Consider the following 23,643-nt stretch of genomic DNA (forward strand, 5'->3'; position numbering starts at 1 on the left):
GCTTTCTGCTCCAGTGAAGGAGATGGCCTGAGCCAGCCTGGTGTGTCGCCACCAGGGGGCGGTGGTGTCCACAGAGCTGGGGCGGGCAGGCGGGCGGGCGGGCAGGGCATGTCGTTTTTGGGTTTCCTGCTGCGTAATTGTGTTACAGAGTATAATTATCGGAACACACTCTGATGAAATAAAGCAGGTGATTTGACATTTGATTTTGTTCAGCTACTTGGGTTAGGGTGTTAGTAACAGTGTGTTAAACACAAAAAGGCACCTGCCCACAGAGTGCACTGGTTGGTGCCCTACCTCCAGCCCTTTCCACTCCCTGCTTCGTCTGTCTGTTGTGTTGCCTTTTTTTTTCTTTAAGATTTTATTTATTTGAGAGAGAGAGCGAGAGTGAGAGAGCACGAGCAGGGGGAGCGGCAGGCAGAGGGAGAGGGAGAAGCAGGCTCCCCACTGAGCAGGGAGCCCGATGCGGGGCTCGATCCCAGGACCTTGAGATCATGACCTGAGCCGAAAGCAGACGCTTAACAGACCGAGCCACCCAGGTGCCCCTGTGTTGCCTTTTCTAGTCCTAATGAGGAGGACAGTTCCCAGAAGAGGGGAGGCTGCTGAGGCCCTCATGGTCCTTGGGTGTTGTGGGCATGGTACCTCCTCTCTGCTCTTTAATTGCAGCGGGTGAGACTTGGTTCTTGGCCTTGTTTCTGAAGCTGTAGAGGCCCATGGCCCACTTTCTGGAGAGCAGGGCATTTCGGACTGCGTTTAAATGGAGACATTTGGACCCATGACTCAGTGTGACATCATTTTCTCGGGTGTTGTCCCATGTGCTGGCTGTTGACAGGTGGGATGAGGTGTAAGAAGTCATGAGGGTCAGTGAAAAGTGGGGCTGATGGTGTTATCACCCAGGGCAGTGGGCACAGGATGTGGGAGGAGAGGAGATGACAGCCAGGGCTGCCTCAGGGCCCTGGGGAAAGCCCTTTCTCACTGTACACCCTGTCCTGGGCACTTAAGGTACAGACCGCCTGGCCCCTCTCAGGAATGTTCTCGGCATCTGTTTCTTTCCATTTGTGTTGCTGTTGTCTTTAGGAAGGACAGCCTTTCAAATGATGAGAATATTTCAAGACATTTTATAAAGAAACCTGGAAAAATAGAACATTTTCTGAATTCCTGTGGTCTGTTGAGGTGCTGGTTTTTTTCCTTTCTTCCGTTCTGTAAATGAACGTGATATGTTGTGTACTAGTTCTTAAAAAATATTGAGAGAGGGGCGCCAGAGTGCCTTAGTCGAGTGTCCAGCTCGATTTTGGCTTAGGTCATGATCTCCTGGGTTGTGGGATCAAACCCGTTTTGGGGCCTGCGCTCAGCAGGGAGTCTGCTTCTCTCCTTCTCCCTCTCTCTTTGTCCCTCTCCCTGCTCAGGCATGCGTGTGCGTGTGTGTGTGTGTGTGCGTGTGCGCACAGGCGCGCGCACGCACGCTGTCTCTCAAATAAATAAATCTTAAAAAAAATTGAGATAATTCACATACCGTAAGTAATCTGCTTTTTTTTTTTTTTTAAAGATTTTATTTATTTATTTGACAGAGAGAGACAGTGAGAGAGGGGACACAAGCAGGGGGAGTGGGAAAGGGAGAAGCGGGCTTCCCGTGGAGCAGGGAGCCCGATGCGGGGCTCGATCCCAGGACTCTGGGATCATAACCTGAGCGAAGGCAGACACTTAACAACCGAGCCACCGAGGCGTCTGCTTTTTTAAAGTGTCTAATTCAGTGATTATTTTGTATATGCACAAGGTCACATACTCAACACCACTATCTAATTACAGAATATTCTCATCACTGATAAAGGAAACCCCACACCTGTTAGCAGTCACTCCCCTCTGCAACCATTAATTTAGTTTCTGTCTCTGTGGATTTGCTCATTCTGAACATTTTATATAAATGGAATTGTACAACATGTGACCTTTGTCAGTGGCTTCTTTCATTTAGCATCATGTTTTCAAGGTTCATCCATGTTGTAGTGTAGGTCAGTAATTCATTCCTTTTTATGGCCAGATAATATTCCACTGTATGGGTATTCTTAGCTACTATGGATAGTGTTAACCTGAACTTCTGTGTGTAAGTTTTTGTTTGAGCATATATTTTAGTTCCCTTGGGTACGTAACAATAGTTTTTTTTTTTAATTTATTTTTTATTTTTTATTTTTTAAAGATTTTATTTATTTATTTGACAGAGAGAGAGACAGTGAGAGAGGGAACACAAGCAGGGGGAGTGGGAGAGGGAGAAGCAGCCTTCCCACCAAGCAGGGAGCCTGATGGGGGCTCGATCCCAGGACCCTGGGATCATGACCTGAGCCGAAGGCAGACACTTAACGACTGAGCCACCCAGGCGCCCCAGTAGTTTTTTTTTTTTAATTTAACAATTTAAATATTTTCTATGTTTTTGAAGTCTTAGTTTTCCTCATGGCCGCACATCTGTCACGTGATGAAACGTGGGTATCAGCTTGTGCAGATGCATAGCCTGTGCCTTCAGGCGGCTCTCACTCCAGCTGTGTGTGGAGATGGTGCTTAAAGAGGGTTGTATTGGGATTTTCAGTGTAATTGCTATGATGGGAGTCAGTGCAGCGTGAGGCTGGCCTGGAAGGGCACCTAGTGTGGATGTGGATGGGAGGGGGAGGTGCGGGATACAGACGTGTGCCCACCAGGCTGTCTGTCATTGCCTGAATTCTGGAGAAGTGCATTTATGTTTTAGGTAGTTCTGGTAAAGGATGGGTGAATGGGGCAGAGATGCTTTTTTTTTTTTTTTTTTTTAAAGATTTTATTTATTTGACAGAGAGAGCATAAGCAGAGGGAGAGAGAGGGAGAAGCAAGTTCCCTGCTGAGCAAGGAGCCTGATGTGGGACTCGATCCCAGGATCCTGGGATCATGACCTGGGCTGAAGGCAGCCACTTAACCGACTGAGCCACCCAGGCGTCCCAGGGCAGAGATGCTTTATTTGAAGGTTTGGGTGTAAGGGGATTCTTAATTTTTTGGCATGAGTTGCATTGAGAAGTCTTAGGTCATAGAGAAACAATTGGAAGGTCTGACAAAATATAACTGGAGTCTGTCAGTCTACTGCGACCTGCAGGGCAAAATGCCAGACCTATCTGAATGTGGGCGAGGGATGATGAGGCACATACGACCTAACTTGCTTTTGTGGTTATGGTCCTATTTTAGACCTTCTTTGCCCAGTCAGGAATTTGTATCAGGCACGGGCTCTCGGGGTCTCCTGTAGGCTTTGCCCAGAAGCCACTCCTCCAAGAGCCGTAGCTGTGTTCATACACATAGGGGCAGCTGGGCCAGCAGGGTGCCTAGGCTGTAGGGCTGGAGCCTGCTGTGACCGCCCTAGGGACCTGCGGGCAGGTGAGGCCTGTGTGGCCCCTGCCTGGGCTGGTGGCAAGGAGGCAGCGGTGGGCCTGTGTACTCAAGCCACCTGCGAGAGTTCCTGATGGCTCCCTTGTCCCTGGGCTCAGGTCCTCGGGGCTCTTCCTGAAGGCTTGAGAAGGGCGTAGGGACCCTTTTTTGTCCACTTCTGCAGTTGCTTTGCTCTAGGTCCTTTTATTTATTTTTTAAAACATTTTTGATCATCTTGTTGCCTGTCTCTACATTGTTCCCAGGTTTTCTGCTTCTTCTTCCTAAGTGGGAGACACACGCCTTTAATGGCAAAACCCAGTGCTGGGTGGGAAAGGCTGCCGAGTGTTGTCCTGCCAGCTACAGGAGCAGGTCAGCATCCCTCTCAGTGCAGAGAGCCAGCCAGGAGTGGGGTAGTGCTGTGGACGTGGACATCTCCAGGCTCCACCCTTAGGAGAAGTTCTCGTTTTCTCTTTCTCCTGAGGAATAGAGGGATTTTCCCAAAAGCTTCTGCCCCTTCCCCCAGCCGGGCCCTGGAGCAGCATGGCAGCCATATCTCAGAGCTGTCTGGAGAGGTGCGCCCTCAGTGGGGTGGACAACTGCCTGACAGGGCAACCCAAATCCTAGGGAAGTGAGTAAATGAAACTGCTGGGAAGTGGCACTCTGCAGGGCCCAGCACACCCCTTCTGGAGCCTTCTGAAGCCCCCGTGTTTCCTCTGGAAAACCTAGGGTCCTTCTGGACTCACACGTCCTGTTTCCTTTTCTCTTTTCCTTTTCAAAGCAGTGATTTGGTCTAATTACTGCTGATGCTGCCTGGTCAGGAGGAAGTGGTGTGGGGTGTTGGGCTCTCCCAACCAGGGAGCGGGTTTCACCATGAGCTCGTCAGACCTGAACAGCAGAGGCTGGGCGTCCGCTCTGCATGATGAAACTTGCAGGTGTATTGTGCTTTCAGATTTCGTTTGTCTCCTTTGATGCACTTGGCTTCATTTCTATCCACCTGTTCATTAGTGTGAGTTAGGCAAAACAGGTGAACTTGTAACAAGCACCATCGAAACTAGGGTTTGATTTTATTTTCCTGGAAGCATGTTCCTCTTCTAGCAATGAATTTTAACTCTTGTGTGGGAGAAACAGGAGTCTGGTAGCTTCCTATCCCTGGAAGGCCCTCTGGCTTAGTCCTGCTTTAAGCATTAGGATTATTGCAGATTGAGGAAATTCAAAGAAGGAAAACCCATATTAAAAATTGAAAATGGTCATCGTTTGAATATGCTGTGACCTCTGCTTCCTTATTGATGGTTGCGCCATTGTGACTCTCACTGCTTAAATTGAAGAGCCTAACGACTGACTGGTGACGTGGGGCTTCCCTTCCTGTGTTCCCTGTGATGGCTGGGAGGCAGGTGGGCACTTCTATTGCCAAAGACAGGGTTCTTACACAAAAATACTGCTGGTGTGATGAGTGGCAGTAAAACACTCTCCTCTTTGCCAGTTATGATTGTATCCCCCCTTCACAATGAAGTTTGTTTTATTTACTTTATCATTGATAAAAGCATTGCTCACATTAAAGGATAGATTTTTTTTTTAAAGATTTTATTTATTTATTTGACAGAGAGAGAGACAGCGAGAGAGGGAACACAAGCAGGGGGAGTGGGAGAGGGAGAAGCAGGCTTCCCGCGGAGCAGGGAGCCCAATGTGGGGCTCGATCCCAGGACCCTGGGATCATGACCTGAGCAGAAGGCAGACGCTTAATGACTGAGCCACCCATGCGCCCCAAGGATAGAATGTTTCGTTGCAAACATTAAAAACCAGGTAATCCCATAGCCAGTGCCTGAATGCATGTGTGAGGACAAATACCGAAGCCTCTCTGCTTTTGCCTAGAGTCTAAGTAAATAAAAGGAGTTTCCAGCGCCGGTAGAATGGCTGTCGATGCCACAAGGGCAGGATGTACCAGAAATGCACGTCCCAGGCTCCAGGGTGTGTTGGTGGGTGCTCTGCTGCCCTGAGGGAGGCCGATTTGCTATGGGCCAGTCCTGAGCCTCAGGACGCCCTGTAGCAACACCTGTGACCTCAGGCAGAGGTGAAGGCCTTACTCCATGCTCCCCGCCTGTAGAAGGGAAATAACAAACCTCTTACCTCAGAGGGTGGTGTGGAGGCTAATTAGTGCGTGTCATGCTCTTTGAAGATGAAAAGAAGCCACCTGATTATCCAAAACACTTGTCATGTAGGCTTTGCTTTCTTTCCTTTTAGGGTTCTTTGGAGGGTAGCACTCTGGTTTCGTTTAGGGTTCAGTGTGGCCGGAGGACAGATGGTCCAAACTGAGCTTTTAGTCGTAGCTCTTGCTGGGGCAGGGTTTGGGTGGAGGAAGATAGGGTAGGAGCCATTTGAATGTGTTTGTGTTTCAGTGTGCATGTGCATTTATGTAGTGTTCATGTGTTCTTGTAGAATTCAGGTGAAATGCGTACCTTCTGTTTCCTTGTGGATTTAGATCCATGGAGCAGCCAACTCTGATACTGTTTTAATTTTATGTAACTCAGCATTTTACGTGGGGCAGGCAGCATGGTGGCATGAGTGTTGTTGAAACATGCATGGTGTGTGGCACGCCTTTAATTCCATTGGCGGGCCTGGTTTGTACACCTGCTGTGTGAGGAGATGACGTGCTCTGCTGGACAGGTGCATGCTCGCAGGCAGCCCAGCCGAGCCCACGCTCGGAGGGGAGGGGGCCTTGTCGGTCACAGGCTCTCCCCGCCTCTTAGATGAGAGAAGGAGCACGCGGCAGCGCCGCTGGCTGCTGTGGAGCTGGCCAAGAGCTGCGGGCCTCCTGGCTGGTGCTCTCTGTCCAGCCTGGCCTGTGGCCTCCACTGCAGGCTGTCCAAGGGCCCTGTAGCTCCCACCCACTTGGTGGTTGGGTTCTCACGTGAATGGGCCCTGGCTGCCCTTACCCCTCCCTCTAAGCAGGTGTTTCTCAGGCTTTGTTCTTGCTGTTTGAGGGCGGCTGATACTTCTGTCCTGATTCACCCTTGACCTTTAGTTCCTGGTTCCTCTCCTTAGCCCCAGAGCCCTAGTTCTGTGCACCTGTTGTGCTTCAGACTCCATGAGTCCAAGATTGTGCCTGCTATTCTGTCCCTTTTCTCTCCTCCTGCCAGCCCGTGGAAGGAGGGCCCAGCAACAAACAAGAATGCTCAGGCAGGGACTGGGTCCAGTCTCATCTGGCCATGTGGATGAGGCTTTGGGATGTGTTGCTGGCCTGGCCCTCCTTTCCTGGTGTGCTGGCCACCCCCTCCATGGCCCGTCCTCCACCCTGGGCCAGGAGTCTGTCCTCGGCCTAGAACAAGGCTCTCTGCTCTGGTGCTTTCTCCAGACAGGAGCTGGCTCAGTCTGTGGAGTCCCCTCTGTGTCATCGCCTCTCGGTTCCTCAGCTGCAGCTGTGCTTTTTCTGTACAACGTTCAGTGGTGCCACTCTGGAGAAGCAGTGGCAAAGGGCCCAGGAATGGGGTGGGGGAGCCAGAGAGTAGACAGCCTGCAGAGGTCTATCCTCCAGGCCCCTCCAGCAGGGGGCCAGGCACCAGGCAGAGTCAGGCCTAGCAGGCTGGTTGTGTTGCTTTCCCCGAGGGTTTTAGGCCCTGTGCTGGCGCTCCCTCATGTGTGCCCTGGGTTAGGAGAGGGGTGAGCATGGAGGTGTGGGTCAGAAACGGCAGAGGCTCTTCCCAGTGGTTCCTGCCGTGGGTATTCTTGCTCAATCACTGGCCCCGTCAACATCCCTCAGTGGGCTCAGCTCTGTGCCCGTTTAGTCCCTTGGCGAGGTGTGCCGCCCTCTTTTCCTCCTGCTCCTCTTTGGGTCTCCTCTCCTCACTTCCACTCGGAGGGGAGGGGGCCTCTTGTGGGCCTCCTGGTGGGGGGGCCCTCTCCTCCCGCTGGGCTCAGAGCCCCCCCCCGCCCAGGTGCCAGTGCGGCTTGGGACGTTGTCCCTCCTCTGAGCCTGTGGCCGCACTGCTCTGGTGTGGGAATGATGCATGTACTGCCCTGGCCCGCTGGTTACTAGGTTCTCTGGCAGGAATTGTGTCTTTTGCATCTTCCTTATCTCCTGAGTTAGGCAAGTAGGAGATGTGTGATCGGTATTTTTGGTACTTTTCAATTAACTGAGAAACAATTATTTTTATCCAGAATTATTAGCTGTTGAAGCCAGTGGCAATAGCAAAGACCTCTTTGGGAGGGACTAAGTCCTGCTAATCCTGGGTCTGTCTTGTACATCACCTGCTGGTCTTTCCTCCTCACCTCGTGGAGGCTGCAGCAGGACCATGTCTGTTGCTCTTACAGATTGATTCCAACCCTTTTAATGGAGAGCTTTCAGATCTCTCAGCTTTGCAGTGTTTGAAATTCTTCTGTTAAAGGTCCTTGAAGGCCTTTGTGTGGTAGGTCAGTTTATGGAGTCTGACAGCCTTCCATGAGGTGGGCGGTGGGGGGGGGCCCAAGGACCACACCAAGAGTGGTCACCCTCGAGAGAAGAGAGGAGATGTCTTGCTTCTTCTGAGGGCTGGAGGTGCCTCTGGTCTGGCTGGCTTGTCTCCTTTGTAGGGTGGACGTCTGCCTGGCCAGAGCCTGGTCTTGGAGTGCAGCCTGGGTGGGCACTGCCCTCAGGACACATCTGCTTCTATATTTCTCAGTGCTTCTCTGACCAGTTTCAGCTTACTGTTATTTTTTTGGGGGGGGGGGGTGGCAGGCTTCCTTCAAATTCCCCTCTTTTATCTTTGTAAGCTGGCAGATGCAGTGGGTTCCAGCCGGTGGTGGTAGGAGGGTTATTTTCCTCCAAACTATGGAGTGTGTGTTAGAATTCCTCTGTAAGGGGTCTTTCGGTGTTACATAAAGATGCAGAGCCACTGGGGCTTTGCTGCCTTCCACGAAAGGTGTGGCCCTGGGTGGGCTTGCTGTGGCACAGCTGAGGACCATGGATGAGGACCATCCTCTAAATGCTGTCCGTCCTGGAACTGGTTGTGTCAGTGCTTGATGGTGTTTACTTTTATCCCCATTTGTGTGTGGCACGGCTGTCATGAGGGGGCACGGTACTGCTCCTTAGCATTGCGACAGGAGTCAGGGGTGCAGAAAGGGGGGGCCCACTTTGCTTGAGCTCTATCCTGACTGCGTGTTGGTGTGTTTATGATGTCATGTTTTTCTGGGGCACTGGGGACGGGACCACACATTGAAGGAGTGTGCTCACCAGCTCATAGGAGAATTCACAGGTGCTGGTGGGGGGCACCCCTGAGCGGGCATGGTGTGGGGGACCTTTTTCCCAGGTCCTGGGTGGAGCTGCTTTTCTTGGCCTTGACTTGGTGGTGCTTCAGGGAGCCTTAGACCAGTGTCTCCTGCTCGGCAGCAGGGCAGACTGGCTCCTGAGCAGCTGACTGCCTGTGATTCACAGGCTCAGAGAACATGCCCTGGGGAGGGGAAACTGGTTTACACATTGCAGAAAAGCAGGCTTGGGTGGGTAGCAATCGAAAGGTGTGGTAGTTTAGAATGATTACTAAGAAACTCTTTTTGTTTGCACCTTGCGCTGTGCTGGTTTCTAGAACAACAGAAACAGACCCGACGGTCATTTCTCCTGGGCTGCATGGTGGTATTCTCTCTGATCTCGAAGAGGCGTAATTGCTTATGAAAGTGGGTGCTTTCACAAGCGTGGGCCGTTGGTTCATTTTTTATGCTTCCGTGAAAAGATCGCACCTCCCATTTCATGGCCTGGCTGATGAACACTTAAGACCTTCAGAAGAGGGGCGCCTGGGTGGCTCAGTCGGTTAAACGTCTGCCTTCAGCTCAGGTCATGATCCCGGGGTCCTGGGATCGAGGTTGGGTTCCCTGCTCCGCGGGGAGTCTGCTTCTCCTCCCTCTGCCCCTTCCCCCACTCATGCTCTCTCGCGCTCACTCTCTCCCAAATAAATAAATAAAATCTTTGGGAAAAAATCGAATCAATAAATAAAATCTAAAAAAAAAAAAAGACTAACAAAAACAAAGCCCTTTTCTTCATTGATTTTGTTTTTGTTCTTTCCTTTTCATCCCTTTGCCTTCCTGAGTCTGTTCACAGGGGGTTGGGACTTTGTGATCCTAGTCTTCATGTGTACAGAGCGCTTGGGTTATCCTGTGGGGCTCAAGGTTGGGAAGAGCAGAGGGGTAGAATCCTCTCGTGCCCATAAAGGATGTGTTATTGTTACTGCTTCCCCGTTAGTCCAGGCAGCGGCAGCGGCAGCGGCTGTGGCTGGGCCTCGGTGCTGGCCCCCTTCTGTGTGGGGTGGGGCCACAGGGGCGGAACCGTCACCGTTCGCCCGTGCCCAGTGGTGGGGCCATGTTAGCGCCAGCGTTCATCACTTTTGTTCTGTTCTCTTACTGAGGCTTTGTAAGGAATTTGGCAAATAAAGAATGTTCACATGAGAGATCACTTCTGGCATGTCATAATATTTTAAATTCTTACTAATTTACTTGGTGAATGAACCCAAAAAACACTTTTTTTTTTTTTTGAAGATTTTATTTATTTGAGAGAGAGAGAGCACAAGCAGGGAAGAGGTCAGAGGGAGAGGGAGAAGCAGGGAGCCTAACTCGAGGCTTGATCCCAGGACCCTGGGATCATGACTTAGTCGAAAGCAGATGCTTAACTAACTGAGCCTCTAACTGAGCCACCCAAGCATCCCTCAAAGAACACTTGAACCAACCGCCAAGTGCTGTCAGCTCTGTTCTGGCAGCTCACAGTCCTTCCCTTCTTCCCCACAGACTTTCTGTACTGGTGAGTTCTCTTTATGTCCCTGCCACATGTCCTCATCCTGCTGTCAGGGTGGTGTTTGCCATCCAGGCTTAGACAGTAGCATCCAGACCTATAGGGTGAATTTCCTAAGTCGGGAGTTCTCCTAAGTCGGGAACAACCCACCCCAAAGCCTGTGGCTTAAAACTGCAGCTATTGTGAGGATTCTGTCGGTTCTGATAGTCTGGGCATGGGGTAGCTTGTCTGTCCCTTGAGGCCAGGTGGTTTGGGGAGTGCTCCATGGCTGGGAAGCCCACACAATGGGGGCAGCTTGAAGGGCTGAGCAACTCCTTGACTGTCAGGACCTTGTGTCAGGGGGACGGGAGTCTAGCGCACATGGGCTCACGTACCTTCATATCTAAAACAGAAATAGTTCTCACTTTGCTGGTTAAATACTGTTTCTGAAGGAGAGGAAATTCTTGTAAGAAATTCTTAGAAGTACTCAGTGCTAGGATTCTTTGTTTAAGGGGCTTGGATGCTTGTGTGAGTTACCCCATTTTTCTTCCAGACCTAAAAGTGGAGGGTAAAATTCCAGGTTGAGCATTCTGCAGCTTGTGAGGTCTGTGAGTTTGGACGTAGTCCCTGGTTATGGGACAGGGGTGGGAGACACCTCGCCAGGGCCCCACAGGATGAACAAATGTGTGTGAGAAGCATGGGGAGCCCTTTCTCACTTGTTGACTGAGCATGAATGACACTCCAAGAGCGCATGCTTGGGCTCCTGACCCTTCGTGAGAGCTGCTTGGGCCTGTAACTTCTACCCTTTCACACCTTTTCTTATACACAGGTCATTAGAGAAAACCCAGTGAGATTTTTCACTCTCCTTCTTAGGGCTAATGCCCTTAACGGCAGCTTGGGTACATGTCAGTGGTGATGTCTTGCCCTCCCTAAGTGGACTGGCCTTATGGTTGCATTCCTGGTTCACAAAGTCCTTTAGGGACATGGCCTCTCCTCTTCTAATTACTTTATCATGTACAGAAACTATTCATTATTTTGTGGTATTTAGAATAAAAATTATGGAAGGTGCTGTGAACTGTTTTGATAATTTCTGTTCTAAATTTGTAAACATGTTTGTAACATTTAACAGTTTTTGGTTTTTTTTTTTAGGCACAAATATTTAAGCATGGAAAACGTGAGGACTGTTTACCCTATGGTAAGATTTATTTGTAAGAGGGTGTGTTTGCGATGTGAGTTTGCCTGTATAAGATCAAGTGTGTCTCCTTCACATTTTATTCATAGTTAACAAGAGTCTGTAAGTTGCTGTATTTGGACACTATCATAGTTCTTTGGTTTTTTGTTTTGTGTGTGCATGTGTGCTTTAATCTGGTTTTTCAGGCCTGGTTTCTTCGTGCCCTGTCTGTCAGGTTTTGATTCTGGGGGACTTGGTGATGTGGACATACCCTGAGGTCTCTGGCTCACCTGTTGGGCTCCCAGTCACAACTGCATTGTTCCTGGGGCCACGGTCATGCCTTTTGACCTTTTGCCTCATTCTTTTAATTTTATTTTTTAATTTTTATTTATTTTTTAAAGATTTTATTTATTTATTTGACAGAGAGAGACACAGCAAGAGAGGGAACACAAGCAGGGGGAGTGGGAGAGGGAGAAGCAGACTTCCCGTGGAGCAGGGAGCCCGACTCGGGGCTTGATCCCAGGACCCTGGGATCATGACCTGGGCCGAAGGCAGACGCTTAACGACTGAGCCACCCAGGCGCCCCCTCATTCTCTTAATTTTAGACAGAACCTCATTCTTGCTGCAGAGAAGTTTACTACCCGGACCAAGAGAAATTTCTTGGAGTTACATATTTTAGAAGATGTGTGAATAAATTTTGAATAGTAGAGCCTATTTTTTTAAAGAAATTTTCATTATGGAAAATTTCGAACATGTATAAAGGAAGAGAGAGCGGTGTAGCAAACTCCCACATTTCTGTCGCAGGCTTCACACTTTTAATTCATGGGCGTCTTGTCCTACTCAGCATGCCCAGACACCCTGTCGTCTTACCTTTTTAGTGTGTATCCCCAAAAGATAGGTAGGATGGTTTTGGAAACACACGTTGATCTTACTGTCACACCTGAAAACACGAGCATCGTTGCTCAGCATCTTCACATATCCTCCTCCTCCGTGGACTTGCACACACAGACGCTGGGTCTGTGTTATGTTACTGTCACTCATACCAGATCAGTCACTGCGTGTTGTTTGGGTCTTTGGGGAAATTATTCAGATGCTGTGACAACTTGTCTTGAAATCTTGCCTCCTTGTCTTTCTTTTTTTTAAAGATTTTATTGTTTTATTTATTTGACAGAGAAAGACACAGCGAGAGAGGGAACACAAGCAGGGGGAGCGGGAGAGGGAGAAGCAGGCTCCCCGCCGAGCAGGGAGCCCGATGCGGGGCTCGATCCCGGGACTCCAGGATCATGACCTGAGCCGAAGGCAGTCGCTTAGCCGACTGAGCCGCCCAGGCGCCCCACCTCCTTGTCTTCCATATGAAGTGCCATCCTGTGTGCTCTCCTGGCCCTCGCTTCCCCATGATGCCACCTTGTCCCCCCACCAACAGCCTTGGCAGCAAAGGGGCCTGGCCACCCATTTCCCTGTTTGTGGAGAGCCCTCCCCATTGGGCCAGGCCCATCCTGTTTGCAGTTTCTTGTAATCCGTGGCGTCTTCTTTATCCACCATGTTTCCATAAGCTCTTCCTTGCTTATTGTGCCTTCTCTCTCTCTCGGGGGCTCCTTTTTTTTTTTTTTTGCCAACCTGCACATTTGTGGCTTCACATTGAGAAAGTTGAGCAGGTTCAACTCTCCTACACTTGGTAAATGACGTGGGATGAGGGGTTCTTTTTGGGGTCCATTGTGCATTTGGACCATCACACTGCATCTGGGGGACCTGTAGAGTCATCTGTACTTTTAATGTTGTGGGTGCCAAACAGAGAGTGCAGTTTGGCAGATCACAGAAGATCCTTCCCACCAGTCTGAGCCGAATATGCTGTTGTTTGCAGCTTCCACCGTTCTCGAGTGCCTAGAGGGCTGCAGGCTCCCCGACAGCAACCAGACCCTGCTCCGCAAACTTGGGGTGAAGCTCGTGCAGCGGCTGGGACTGACGTTCCTGAAGCCCAGGGTAGCGAAGTGGAGGTCAGTAGACCAGGCCGTGATGTGCACGGCCTGCGCGTCCGTTGGGGAGGCTGGTGTGGTGATCACCTGGGTTGAGGTGGCCATGGCAGAGAACACTGTTATCTTCTGCTTCCACTTCATTTCCTTAGTCTCAACAGTGTTTCTGATTTTGAGACGAAAAGTCTTCCTTTTTTTTTCTGTCCCTACATCTTACAATTAGGATAATTGAAGCTGGAGTGGTGACAAAGGAAGTTTGGTTTTGCATTTTATGTGACATTATTCAGGTGCAATATGCCTTTACCAATTTAGGCTCACTGTAGGGAAAGCTCCATTAACGATAAAGCTGAATACAAGCTTCTTTTAGAGAAAGCAAGCTCTCCTTCAGGTTGATTCAGAAAGCCAAGCTGTTTTTGCCTGTGGATGGAAACTGTCTTAACTAACGGTCTGACGTTAATTAACAGATTGCTTTTGAATTAGTGGCTCCCACAGAAACAGACTTTTCTGCTGTGCTTGGAGTACTGTGTTCTTAACAGTCTTCGGGTTTTTTGTTTTGTTTTGTTTTTAGTTTTTGTATTTTTGTGAGGAACAAGAACCACGTTTTGTATTTGTTCACTTCTCGTGTTTGAAGTATTCCTCGATGGCATCCCTGGCCTCTTTGCCATAGTCTTTCAGCACCACGCAACTGCAACCAACTACTTTATGGGGTTTTCTTCTCTGTTGCTTTTATAGAGGCCCATCCCTTCCCCTCGTTTCTTGTCATCAACCTCAATTAGGTTGACCTGGTGCTGAGCACAAACCACCTCCACCAGCTTGACACGCACAGGCTCATCACAGTTGTTGCAAACGCACAGAGATGGGTTTGGCACTTGTCTAAGGCTTTGGCAGCTTCGTGAATCCCACGTGCTAGGTCATCGTGGATGAGGGTGGTCTTCAGCCCCTCCTGTAAAGCAGTATTAATGTCCATGACACCTCCAGCAGCAGGGCTTTCCTTGGCCATGGCAGTGGGTTATGGGTGGAGCCAAATCTTGAATGTGTCCAAGCCTCCGCCTCCGTGTGACTCAGTGGTGGCAGGGAAAGAGCTAAGAGTCTTTAGTTTTATTTCCAGTATTGGTATTGGTGGTTTGGGAGGAGTTGTTTGGTAAAGTTCAGCTCATCCTTTGTCTCAAATTCCAGCAAATTCCAGAGAAGTATGTTATGTTGTAGTGATGTTTTGCTCATACTAGCTTTTGGGTCATACAGCGCATTGTGTAGGAAGTTCTTTATGAGACTAAATGTTAGTGGTTAGTTTCCAAAATGCCATGGAAAATTAATGTTCAGGAGCGCCTGGGTGGCTCAGACGGTTAAGCGTCTGCCTTCGGCTCAGGTCATGATCCCAGGGTCCTGGGATTGAGTGCCGCATCGGGCTCCTTGCTCAGCAGGGAATCTGCTTCTCCCTCTGCCCACCGCTCCCCCTGCTTGTGTGCGCTCTGTCTCTCTCTCTTTCTCCCTCTCTCTCTGACAAATAAATAAATAAAATCTTAAAAAAAAATTAATTTTCAGTACTGTATTAGGGTTCTCCAGGGACACAGAACCGATAGGGTGAGAGGATGTGTGTGTGCACACACACTTCTAAAGACTTGGCTCATGTGATTGTGGAGGCTGGCAAGTATTGACATCTGCAGGGTGAGTAAGAAAGCTGGAGACCCAGGGGAGCTGATGGTGGCATTTGAGTCTAAAGGCAGGAAGAATTCCTTCTTAACCCCAGGGGAGAGTTGGCTTCTTTGCTCTGTTCTGGTCTTCAACTGATTGGATGAGGCCCACCCACACTGGGGAGGGCAGTCTGGTTTATTCAGTCTACCAGTTTAAATGTTCATCTCATCCAAAAACACGCAGAGGCACACACAGAATAAAGTTTGACTGAATATCTGGGTACTCTGTAGCTCAGTCGAGTTGACACATAAAATCAGTCATCACAGGGACTGTAAACCTTTATGTGTGAAGGGGAGTAACTGAGCACCATAATTGCTTTGTTCAGTTTGCATTTCCATGTACATTTAATGGGAGTCTACCCTCTTGCTATTTTTTCTGTCTCTTCTGTCTTCATTTTTTTTTTTTCATTTTATCTCCTGTTATATTGTTTTATTTTCAGTGTCATTCTTCTTTTTTTTTTTTTTTTTAAAGATTTTATTTATTTATTTGACAGAGAAAGACACAGCGAGAGAGGGAACACAAACGGGGAGTGGGAGAGGGAGAAGCGGACTCCCTGCCGAGCAGGGAGTCCGATGCGGGACTCGATCCCGGGACTCCAGGATCATGACCTGAGCTGAAGGCAGTCGCTTAACCAACTGAGCCACCCAGGCGCCCTCAGTGTCATTCTTCTGTTGGCTATCTTCCCTTGACGAGGAGTAAGCCCGTCTGGCAGGCTGGTAACTCGCTGGGGCTGCTCCCTCTTCCTGAGGCCTTGTTAGGATGGTCTTGGTTCTGTTCCTTTTCCCTGGAGCATAGCCCTTGCTCCTACAGCACGCTCCTCACTTCTAGTGCATGGCTGTTTGGTCTCCCTTGCTGGGCCCACATCCTGGTGACTCCCTAGCATTACATGACCTCTGGACTCAGCTCAGCTCTCAGCCTCCCAGCTGCTCTCACATGGTGCTTCTGGGTCTTACCCTGTACTTGCACTTCTTGGGGGTCGTCCAAGGATCCAATGAGACGTCTGTGCACAATTACGGTTTTCCTTCTTAGCAGCTACTTTTTCTCAACGTCTGTCCCCAAATACTCGCCATCTCTGTAGTTGGGATTTTTCTTTCATGTACCAGGCAAGACTGCTGCTGTCTGCTTGGGCTCTCTTTTCCTATGCTGCGGTTTAGAAAGTACCTTTGGGGAGGAGAGGTGTGAAGGTGGGGTGCTTCTGGGCACCTCCTGCTGTGAGCAATGGTATCCCGGTCTTGTTATCTCATGTGTGCAAATGGCTGGTTTATGACTTTCGTCCAGCTTTTGTAATTGATGGCAGAAGAGTAAATCCGACGGCAGCCTAGGATCTGTCATCTTTGTAGTTTCTGATTACTGAGTGTTAGGGTGAGGACTTTTTCTATGAAGTGATCAACGTGTGTACTGATTCGAGGAGAACAGGAGCAAGGACCATAGCCATTGTGAGGCTCCGTGCTGGGCAGTTGACGATCTTGAGGACAGTCCTGTGGTGGCTGGTGATGCTCTCCCCGTAGTGGTTACCTGCTGCTCCCATCCTGACACCAGCTCTGAAGTGTGGTGTTTTCCCCCACACCAGCCAGTTCCTGGACACCAGGTGGCTGTCTCGCAATTCTGACACAGTCTACCCGGAGATAGTGTCTGAGTCCTCATGATCCCTCAGATTAAGGGCTCAGTCCCACAAGACTATCTCCCCCCGCCCCATTGCTCAGATGCCAGTAGCAGGTCCAGGCTGTCACCTGTGCCCTGACTGACCAGTTATAAATTGGGATCCCCACATCTCCCTCTTCAGGCTCAATTAACATGCTAGAGCAACTCACAGAACCATGAGAAACATTTTGTGTACTAGATCACCAGTTTATTATAAAAGGATACAGCTCAGGAACAGCCAGATGGAAGAGAAGCCCAGGGCGAGGCGTGGGGGGGAAGGGCTGTGTCCTGTCCACATGCACCGCTCTCTCTGGGTCGGGTCTCCACGTGCTAACCCCCCAGGAGCTCTCCAAACCCTCTCCTGGATTTTTATGGAGGCTTCATTACAGAGGCATGATTGATTAAATCATTGGCCATTGGTGATTCATTAAACCTCTAGCCCCTGTTCCCTCCTCGGAGGTTAGGGGGTGAGATTGAAAATTCCAGCCCTCCAGTCACATGGTTGGTTTCCATGGTGACCAGTCCCCATCCTTAGGTGACCTAGGGGCTTTCCAAAAGTCACTTCTTTAGCATAACTGAAGACACCTTAATCCTGAAATGGACAAGGACCCAATACATATTTCGTATTGTAAATGACAACATCACAGTTATGTAACAGAGTACCCCAAAATTTAGCAGCTTAAAATGATGCATTTTTAACGTCCTCATTTCTGTGGATTGGGAATCTGGGTGTAACTTCGCTGGGTCCTGTGGTCAGGGTCTAAGGCTTCACGAAGGTGTTGGCTAGCGCTGCTGCCATCTCAAGGCCCCACTCATGGCCGGGGGTACCCAAGCACGCTCAGGTCAGGTCGGTAGGACTCCATTCCTTGTGGGCTGTCTTCTGGGGGCCTCCCAAAGTTCTTGCTGCGGGGCTTTCCATAGTGCAGTGCACAGTGTCGGGTGGTTTCTGTCCGAGTGAGAAGGTGGCAGGACGGAAGCCACAGTCTTCCTGAGCCTTCTTGGGAGGGACATCCCCTGGCTGCTGTGGCCTCCTACTCAGAAGGAGTCACTGGGTCTGGGCTGCACCAAGGGGAGAGGATTGCTTGAACATCAGAAGGTGGGCCGCCTGGGGCTGCCTGCCACCGCCCTTGTTTTACAGAGTTGGAAACTGGTCCAGGGAGTTAATGAGCTGTTGAGCACCACAGTTAGCAGTGCCCGGGCTGGTGTTCAGGTTCTGTGCTCTGTCTGTGAAGCTCCAGTTGTCTGTGTTTGGGAGTCAGCCTCAGGCTGCAGCCCCAGATGCACTCTGTACCTTGACTCGGGCACCTTCTGTGCTCCAGGCGGTGTCCTGATCCAGGGCCACCCGCCAGTCTGGCCCATGCGTGCTTGCCTCAGTGCGGCGCACTGGGGCCCACCTTCCAGGAGGAAAGACCTTTGTGTACATCCTTGCATCTGTCCATCACAAGCCTCTGGGTAGGGCCTCCTCTGACAGATGAGGAAACTGTGGCGGCTGGAGGCTCAGGAGCTGTGCAGGGTCAGATGCCGGAGCCAGCCCATGCCAGTGTCCTCACGGCCCACGGATGATGCCTGTGGCCTCAGCTCGGTCGGGGGAGGGCTGTGGCTCCTCGGGGGCTTGAGAGGGAGGCTCTGGCGAAGAGTTGAAGCGTTGAAGAGTCCAGGGTGGCGAAGGGCCTGGAGGCAGTAGAGATGGGAGGCAGAGCGCCTTGTAAGTAAGGCTGACACCCACGGGACCCATGAGTGCCCTCCCTGCTGCTTCTGTCAGGCACACTCCTGCAGTCCTGCCCCGTCCCCCGCCTTCTTTCTGCCTGACACTACACAGCACTCGAGGGTTTCTGAGTAGCGCAGAACCTCTGTTCTGTGGCTCAGATTGGCATTATCTTTTCTTGGCAGCCCTTGTGGACGCCAGCTATACTCCATGTTCTTTCCATCCCGTCTCTGTAAAACACATGGAATTTTCACAGGAACCCTTTCAGATTCTAAGGGACACCAAAGTATTGATTTCAGTCGTCAAGATAATTTCTCTTAGAGGCTCCAGCGGGCGTGGCAGCAGGTCTGAGGTACTGTCTCTGTGTGCAGGTATCAGCGTGGCTGCCGCTCGTTGGCTGCTAACCTGCAGCGCTGCGCCCAGAGTCAGAAAGAGTTGATGGTGCACGTGGAGACTCCCGACAGCGACGGAGACTATGACATCCCCGAGGAGGTGGAGAGCGTGATAGGTGGGTAGGGTCCCTGCAGCCTCCTGGTGAGCCTGCGGTGGGCCTGCTGCCCTCTGGTCCTGGGGGCGCTGGTGAGGCTCCTCTGAGGTGCATGCCTTCCTCCCCTCTTCGTGCTGGCATCATGTGGCCTTCCGTGACCTTGCCCACCCTCACCTTTCACGGAGCTTGTGGCTGCTGGCCTTCGGTCCTGATGCCCACGACCATTTGGGCCCTGGACCCTGTCATTCTGTTTACTGTTTGCTTCCCATGTATGAGCCCTCGTATTTCCACCTCAGTATACTGCCCTCAGCCCTCCACCATGCCTTACCTGGGTGCATCCGGCCCATGGCCTCAGGCCTTCTCCTGGAGAGATGGAGTGGTGGCTTTGCTGGCCCCATGCTGCACACACCTGCAGTGTCCCTCCCACTGCAGACCTGAAGAGCTCTGGGCCCTGCCCTATGCTTACCCGAGGGAGTGTCTCCTGCTCAGAGAGCGGGGCAGAGCCCCACTGCAGCGGCCTCACACACCCTGCCAGCCTTCAGCCACCCCTCCTCGTCCGGTTCCCCCTGCCCCCACTGTAGGGTCTCCCACTGTCATTTAGCTCCAGTCTCCTTATCCATGAGGCACAGCATTGCACCTCCTCTGGTGCTTTCTCACTGTTTCTCACGTCCATTCTCCCCCCTTCACATTGTGCTTCTTCACCTACTCCCCCCACTCCTGGGGTCCTACACTGCCCCAGTCACAGTGAACTTGACTCCTTCACAGGCTCCTGTCCTTCCTCCATGTTGGGCCTTCCCAGGCTGCCTGGGTGCCCTTGGTCAAGGTTTCCATTGACTGGGACTTCTCAGGCCCTTATCGAGAGGCCTCTGACATCTTCCCACTTCCTTTGGGCCCCTGTGTGGCTCTTCCTAGAGTCTGGCCTATGCCTGAGACCCCAGTAAGAGCCCCTTTTCTGCACCCTCTTGCAGACATTGATCTCTGGGTAGGTCTACTTTTTAGCAACAATGGCAAGAGTTGGCTTTAAATGATTATTTAAAAACAAAGAAAAGGAAATGTTTTTTCCTTAGAATTAATATTCTTCGTGTGATTTCCTTCACGGTGCTCATGAGGGACACCTTCAGTCTGGGAAGTGAAGAACTTAACCTAGAACCAGGGTGAGTGCACAGAGCTCATGGCCCTGGCCTTCTTGTGTTGTTGCAGAGCGGCTGCTGGTCGGGCTGAAGGACCAGGACACGATTGTGCGGTGGTCTGCGGCCAAAGGGTAGGTGCCCTCCGTCCCACTGGGCGAGCTGGACCCGGGGCTGATGGCTTGTCAGTGAAACACCGCATGGTCTGCTGAGCACTTTCTGTCATTCAGCACTTCACATGCAATTGAGAGCTGCGAACAGCTTAGAGGCTTTTAGAAGGCAGAATGGTTTTTCTAATATACGTTTATTGCTTTATGTTCTGATTTTAAAGATCATAACTGGGGAATGAGGCTCCTTCATTTTCTAGCCTTTCTGGCTAGAGTGGGCAGAATTATGAGCAAGCCCAATTTGCCCTTTTTTTTTTTTTTCCTTCCAAATGTTCCTTTTCTTGCTCTTCCACGTCCTCATCAGTGCAGCCCCTACCCCCTGCCCTGCACAGGCAGGCACAGCTCCCACGTAGGGAGCAGGTGCTAACACAGCCTTATCTAATCCCAGAGCCCCTGAGAAGGGAAGTGCTGTTCGTCCTCTGTTGTGCCTGAGGGAACGGCCTGCAGAGAGGTGCCCTCATGGAGAAGGTGTTTGGCAGCAGGCAACCTCTGAACCAGAGTCCCGTGTGGTTGGAGTGGGATGTGCCGGGAGGGATGCTGATCCAGTCAGGAGGTGTCTAGTGTGGATGCGGGGCAGCCCGCCAGGTGGGGGTGGTCTCGAGGGGTCAGGCCAAGGGTGGTGGCCTGGTGCTGGGTGCCATTGACCATCAGCGGCAGGCTGCTGCCCTGTGGGCACCCTCCCCCCCGGTCTCCCTCCCCTCAGGAGATGCCTGTGTCGGTCTGTGTCTGTCGCTAGGATGAGGCTCCCTAACAGGCGTTGTGTAGAGCAGAGTGTGTGTGAGGCTCACTCTGGGTCTGCCTCTCTTTCCCATTCTCTGGAGGGAGGGAGATTGCTGGGGACAGTTCCTCGTTGATTGTGCCCCTCACAGCGGGCTGGCGATGCTGACGGACTGCCGCCTCTCTTTTTCAGAATTGGTAGGATGGCTGCAAGGCTTCCCAAAGAGCTGGCGGATGACGTGGTTGGGTCTGTGTTGGATTGTTTCAGGTATGTGAGAAGATCAAAAGGAGACATGTTTCTGCTTAAAGGCAGTGGCTGTTCTTTCCCTCTATCCTTTTACATTTTCTTTCAGCTGAGCTATTTGTCAGAGCCCCCAAAGCCTTTTTGTTTTCCTTTTGAAGTTAAATTTGAGAACTTTAGTTATTTCTGTTATATTTCTTTTATCAGCTTAAATCCCATTACATTTAAAAACCTCTTTAAGAAGAAAAACGTGGAGGGGCGCCTGGGTGGCTCAGTTGGTTAAGCGACTGCCTTCAGCTCAGGTCATGATCCTGGAGTCCTGGGATCGAGTCCCACGTCGGGCTCCCTGCTCAGCAGGGGGTCTGCTTCTCCCTCTGACCCTCTTCCCTCTCATGCTCTCTGTCTCTCATTCTTTCTCTCTCAAATAAATAAATAAAAATTAAAAAAAAAAAAAAAGAAGAAGAAAAAAGTGGTTTTGAACATGGACATACATCAGTCTCGAAGAAACCTGGGGTCACCGGGGTGACGTCTGAGAGAACGTCTGTAGTGAGGCGTGTTCTGGATCTGCCTCGTGGTGGCCGCCAGCCACACGTGCTGTTGGCCTTATAGAGAGGCTGAATTCTACTTTCTTTTTTAATTCTACATTTTATTTAATTTTATCAGATTTAAATTCAAACAGCTGTGTGTGGTGGGGCGCCTGGGTGGCTCAGTTGGTTAAGTATCTGGCTCTTGGTTTTGGCTCAGGTCATGATCTCCGTTGGGGTTGTGAGGTTGAGCCCCGAGTCAAGCTCTGTGCTGGGCTTGGAGCCTGCTTGGGACTCTCTCTCTTCCCCTGCTCCTCCCCCCGCTCCCCCCCTTAAAAAAACAAAGACGAGAGTCACACGTGGTAATGGTTGTGTTGCATCTGGCTTAGCCTTTCAGAGACGTCTGGGTGGCCCTTGGCTGGCCCATGGTGCGGGCGTGGGCAGGGATGTGCAAGCCGTGGGTCCTTGGGGTCGGAGCCTGGGTCCTGCAGGCCAGGGGCAGGGCAGAGACCCAGGCAGCATAGGTGTGCTCTCGGGTGCAAAGCATGTTTGGTGTGCTTAGTCCCAGAGGCCTCTTAACTTTGCCTGTGGAAAGCTCTCCCTGGGTTTTGGAAGCAGGTGCTTCTAAGAAGGGGTGTTGTTGGTTGGCCCCCAGTTGCTTTTCTTCCTGGGCTGCCAGTGCGTGCATGTAGGGAGAGGAGCTGCCTGCACTTCTGGGTGCTCAGTCATGTACGTCAGTTGCCGAGGCTTCTCTGGGAGCACCCACAGCACGTGTGCTTCCTCTGGAGCAGGCTTTCTCTGGCACTTTGTCTCCAGCCTGCTCAGCGACAGTTGGAGGAGTTCAGGGAGCAGGATGTCAGAGTGATGCTGCTTGTGTGGCCTGTGTTTCTTCAGTGGAAACATTTCACGGTCGTCTGCCAGGCTCCTGCTGTGACTCTGGAACGCCCGCGTTGGGGAAAGAAGGTGCTCCCTGTCCACGTGGTGATTCTGCTGGCTTGTGTTAGGGTATCCTCTTGGACTTCTTTTCTGGTGGCGTGGTGATGGGTGTGCTGATGATGCTGGATCCCGCTGGTCCTGAGCACAGAGGTGTGAGTCCCTGGGCGGCGACCAGTGGCAGCTCTTGCGTGGCTGTGGTGGAGCATCCTGCTCTTGGGAGAGGGCAGCACTTTGGGTCAGGTCTTAGGAGGGTGGAAAGGGCCAACGTCCTGCACCCCCAGCCTTTCCTCCCTGGTCCCTTTGCCCATGGCACGGCAGGTCAGCCTCAAGTCTTTTTTTCTCTGTCCTTCCTGAGGGCATTTCTGCATGGGCCCTCTGGTGATTTAACGCTGTCTCTTTACCTAGCCTGCCCTCGGGCTCTTCCTTGCCCAGCCTCCTTCCTTCTCTTCACACCTGCCTTCTATAGCCCCTTGTTGGCGGCGTCCCTGGTACCAGCTTTCCTGGTGGTGGCCGTTCCGGTGCTCCTGCGCCTCCCTCTCCTCTGGCCACTGCACATCTGCCTGGCGGCCTAGGGTTCTTGACCTGTGTGTCTCCATCAAACTCCTAGAACATGTTTTCTACTGGCCAGACATATGGCCCTTTGTCCTGGCCTGCACCTGTGGTCTGCTTCACTCATCCTTGTTAGTTTAATCTGCAGGCCCTTCTCTGCATTTGTCTTGTCATTTTAATGAACGCCTCTTAATTTTTGTATTTAGGTTGTGGAGGGTGGAAACTGTTTTACTGCTCTTGCTTCCCAGGGCTGACAGCCCAAAGTGACAAGCAGGACGTTGAGGGAAAGGACCTGAGTGCAGAGGCAGCCTCTTCCTGGATGGGTATGAAGTACCCGATTGCAGAACCTGGCACAGAAAGGAGTCACCCCCAGCCCAGAATGTTTGAAGACCCTGAGAAGCAGGAGCCTGCTGGGTGGAGGGCGTGTGCGGTGGGGTGGGGGCGGCAGGACTGGCTGGTGACCTGGCGGCTGCTGCTACGATCTTGTCCCTTCCTTTGTGTTCTTCTGGGACAGTCTTTGCTGACAGGGTCAGCAGGAACATTACTTCCATTAACTGTGAGCACACCCCACTCCCAGGACTGCCCCTTCACTCCCTGCTCTGTTTCCAGGCCAGGTTATGTGG

At 51.2% G+C, this 23,643-nt stretch overlaps 1 protein-coding gene and 1 pseudogene across 3 annotated transcripts in view; one reads left to right on the forward strand and one right to left on the reverse strand.

The window, feature by feature from the left end:
* The window catches only part of TBCD (tubulin folding cofactor D), a 163,258-nt gene that overhangs the window by 18,905 nt on the left and 120,710 nt on the right, over nucleotides 1-23,643 (forward strand). For all 3 annotated transcript variants that reach the window (XM_021680873.2, XM_021680875.2, XM_044921416.1), the window contains 5 exons: nucleotides 11,243-11,288; nucleotides 13,126-13,258; nucleotides 18,644-18,780; nucleotides 19,960-20,020; nucleotides 20,964-21,038. In XM_021680873.2, coding sequence (XP_021536548.2) covers nucleotides 11,243-11,288; nucleotides 13,126-13,258; nucleotides 18,644-18,780; nucleotides 19,960-20,020; nucleotides 20,964-21,038 — 452 coding nt within the window. The remainder of the gene's footprint in view (nucleotides 1-11,242; nucleotides 11,289-13,125; nucleotides 13,259-18,643; nucleotides 18,781-19,959; nucleotides 20,021-20,963; nucleotides 21,039-23,643) is intronic.
* LOC110572544 lies at nucleotides 13,847-14,234 on the reverse strand (annotated as a pseudogene).

This window comes from Neomonachus schauinslandi, chromosome 15, assembly GCF_002201575.2.
Source record: "Neomonachus schauinslandi chromosome 15, ASM220157v2, whole genome shotgun sequence".
Lineage (NCBI taxonomy): Eukaryota > Metazoa > Chordata > Mammalia > Carnivora > Phocidae > Neomonachus > Neomonachus schauinslandi.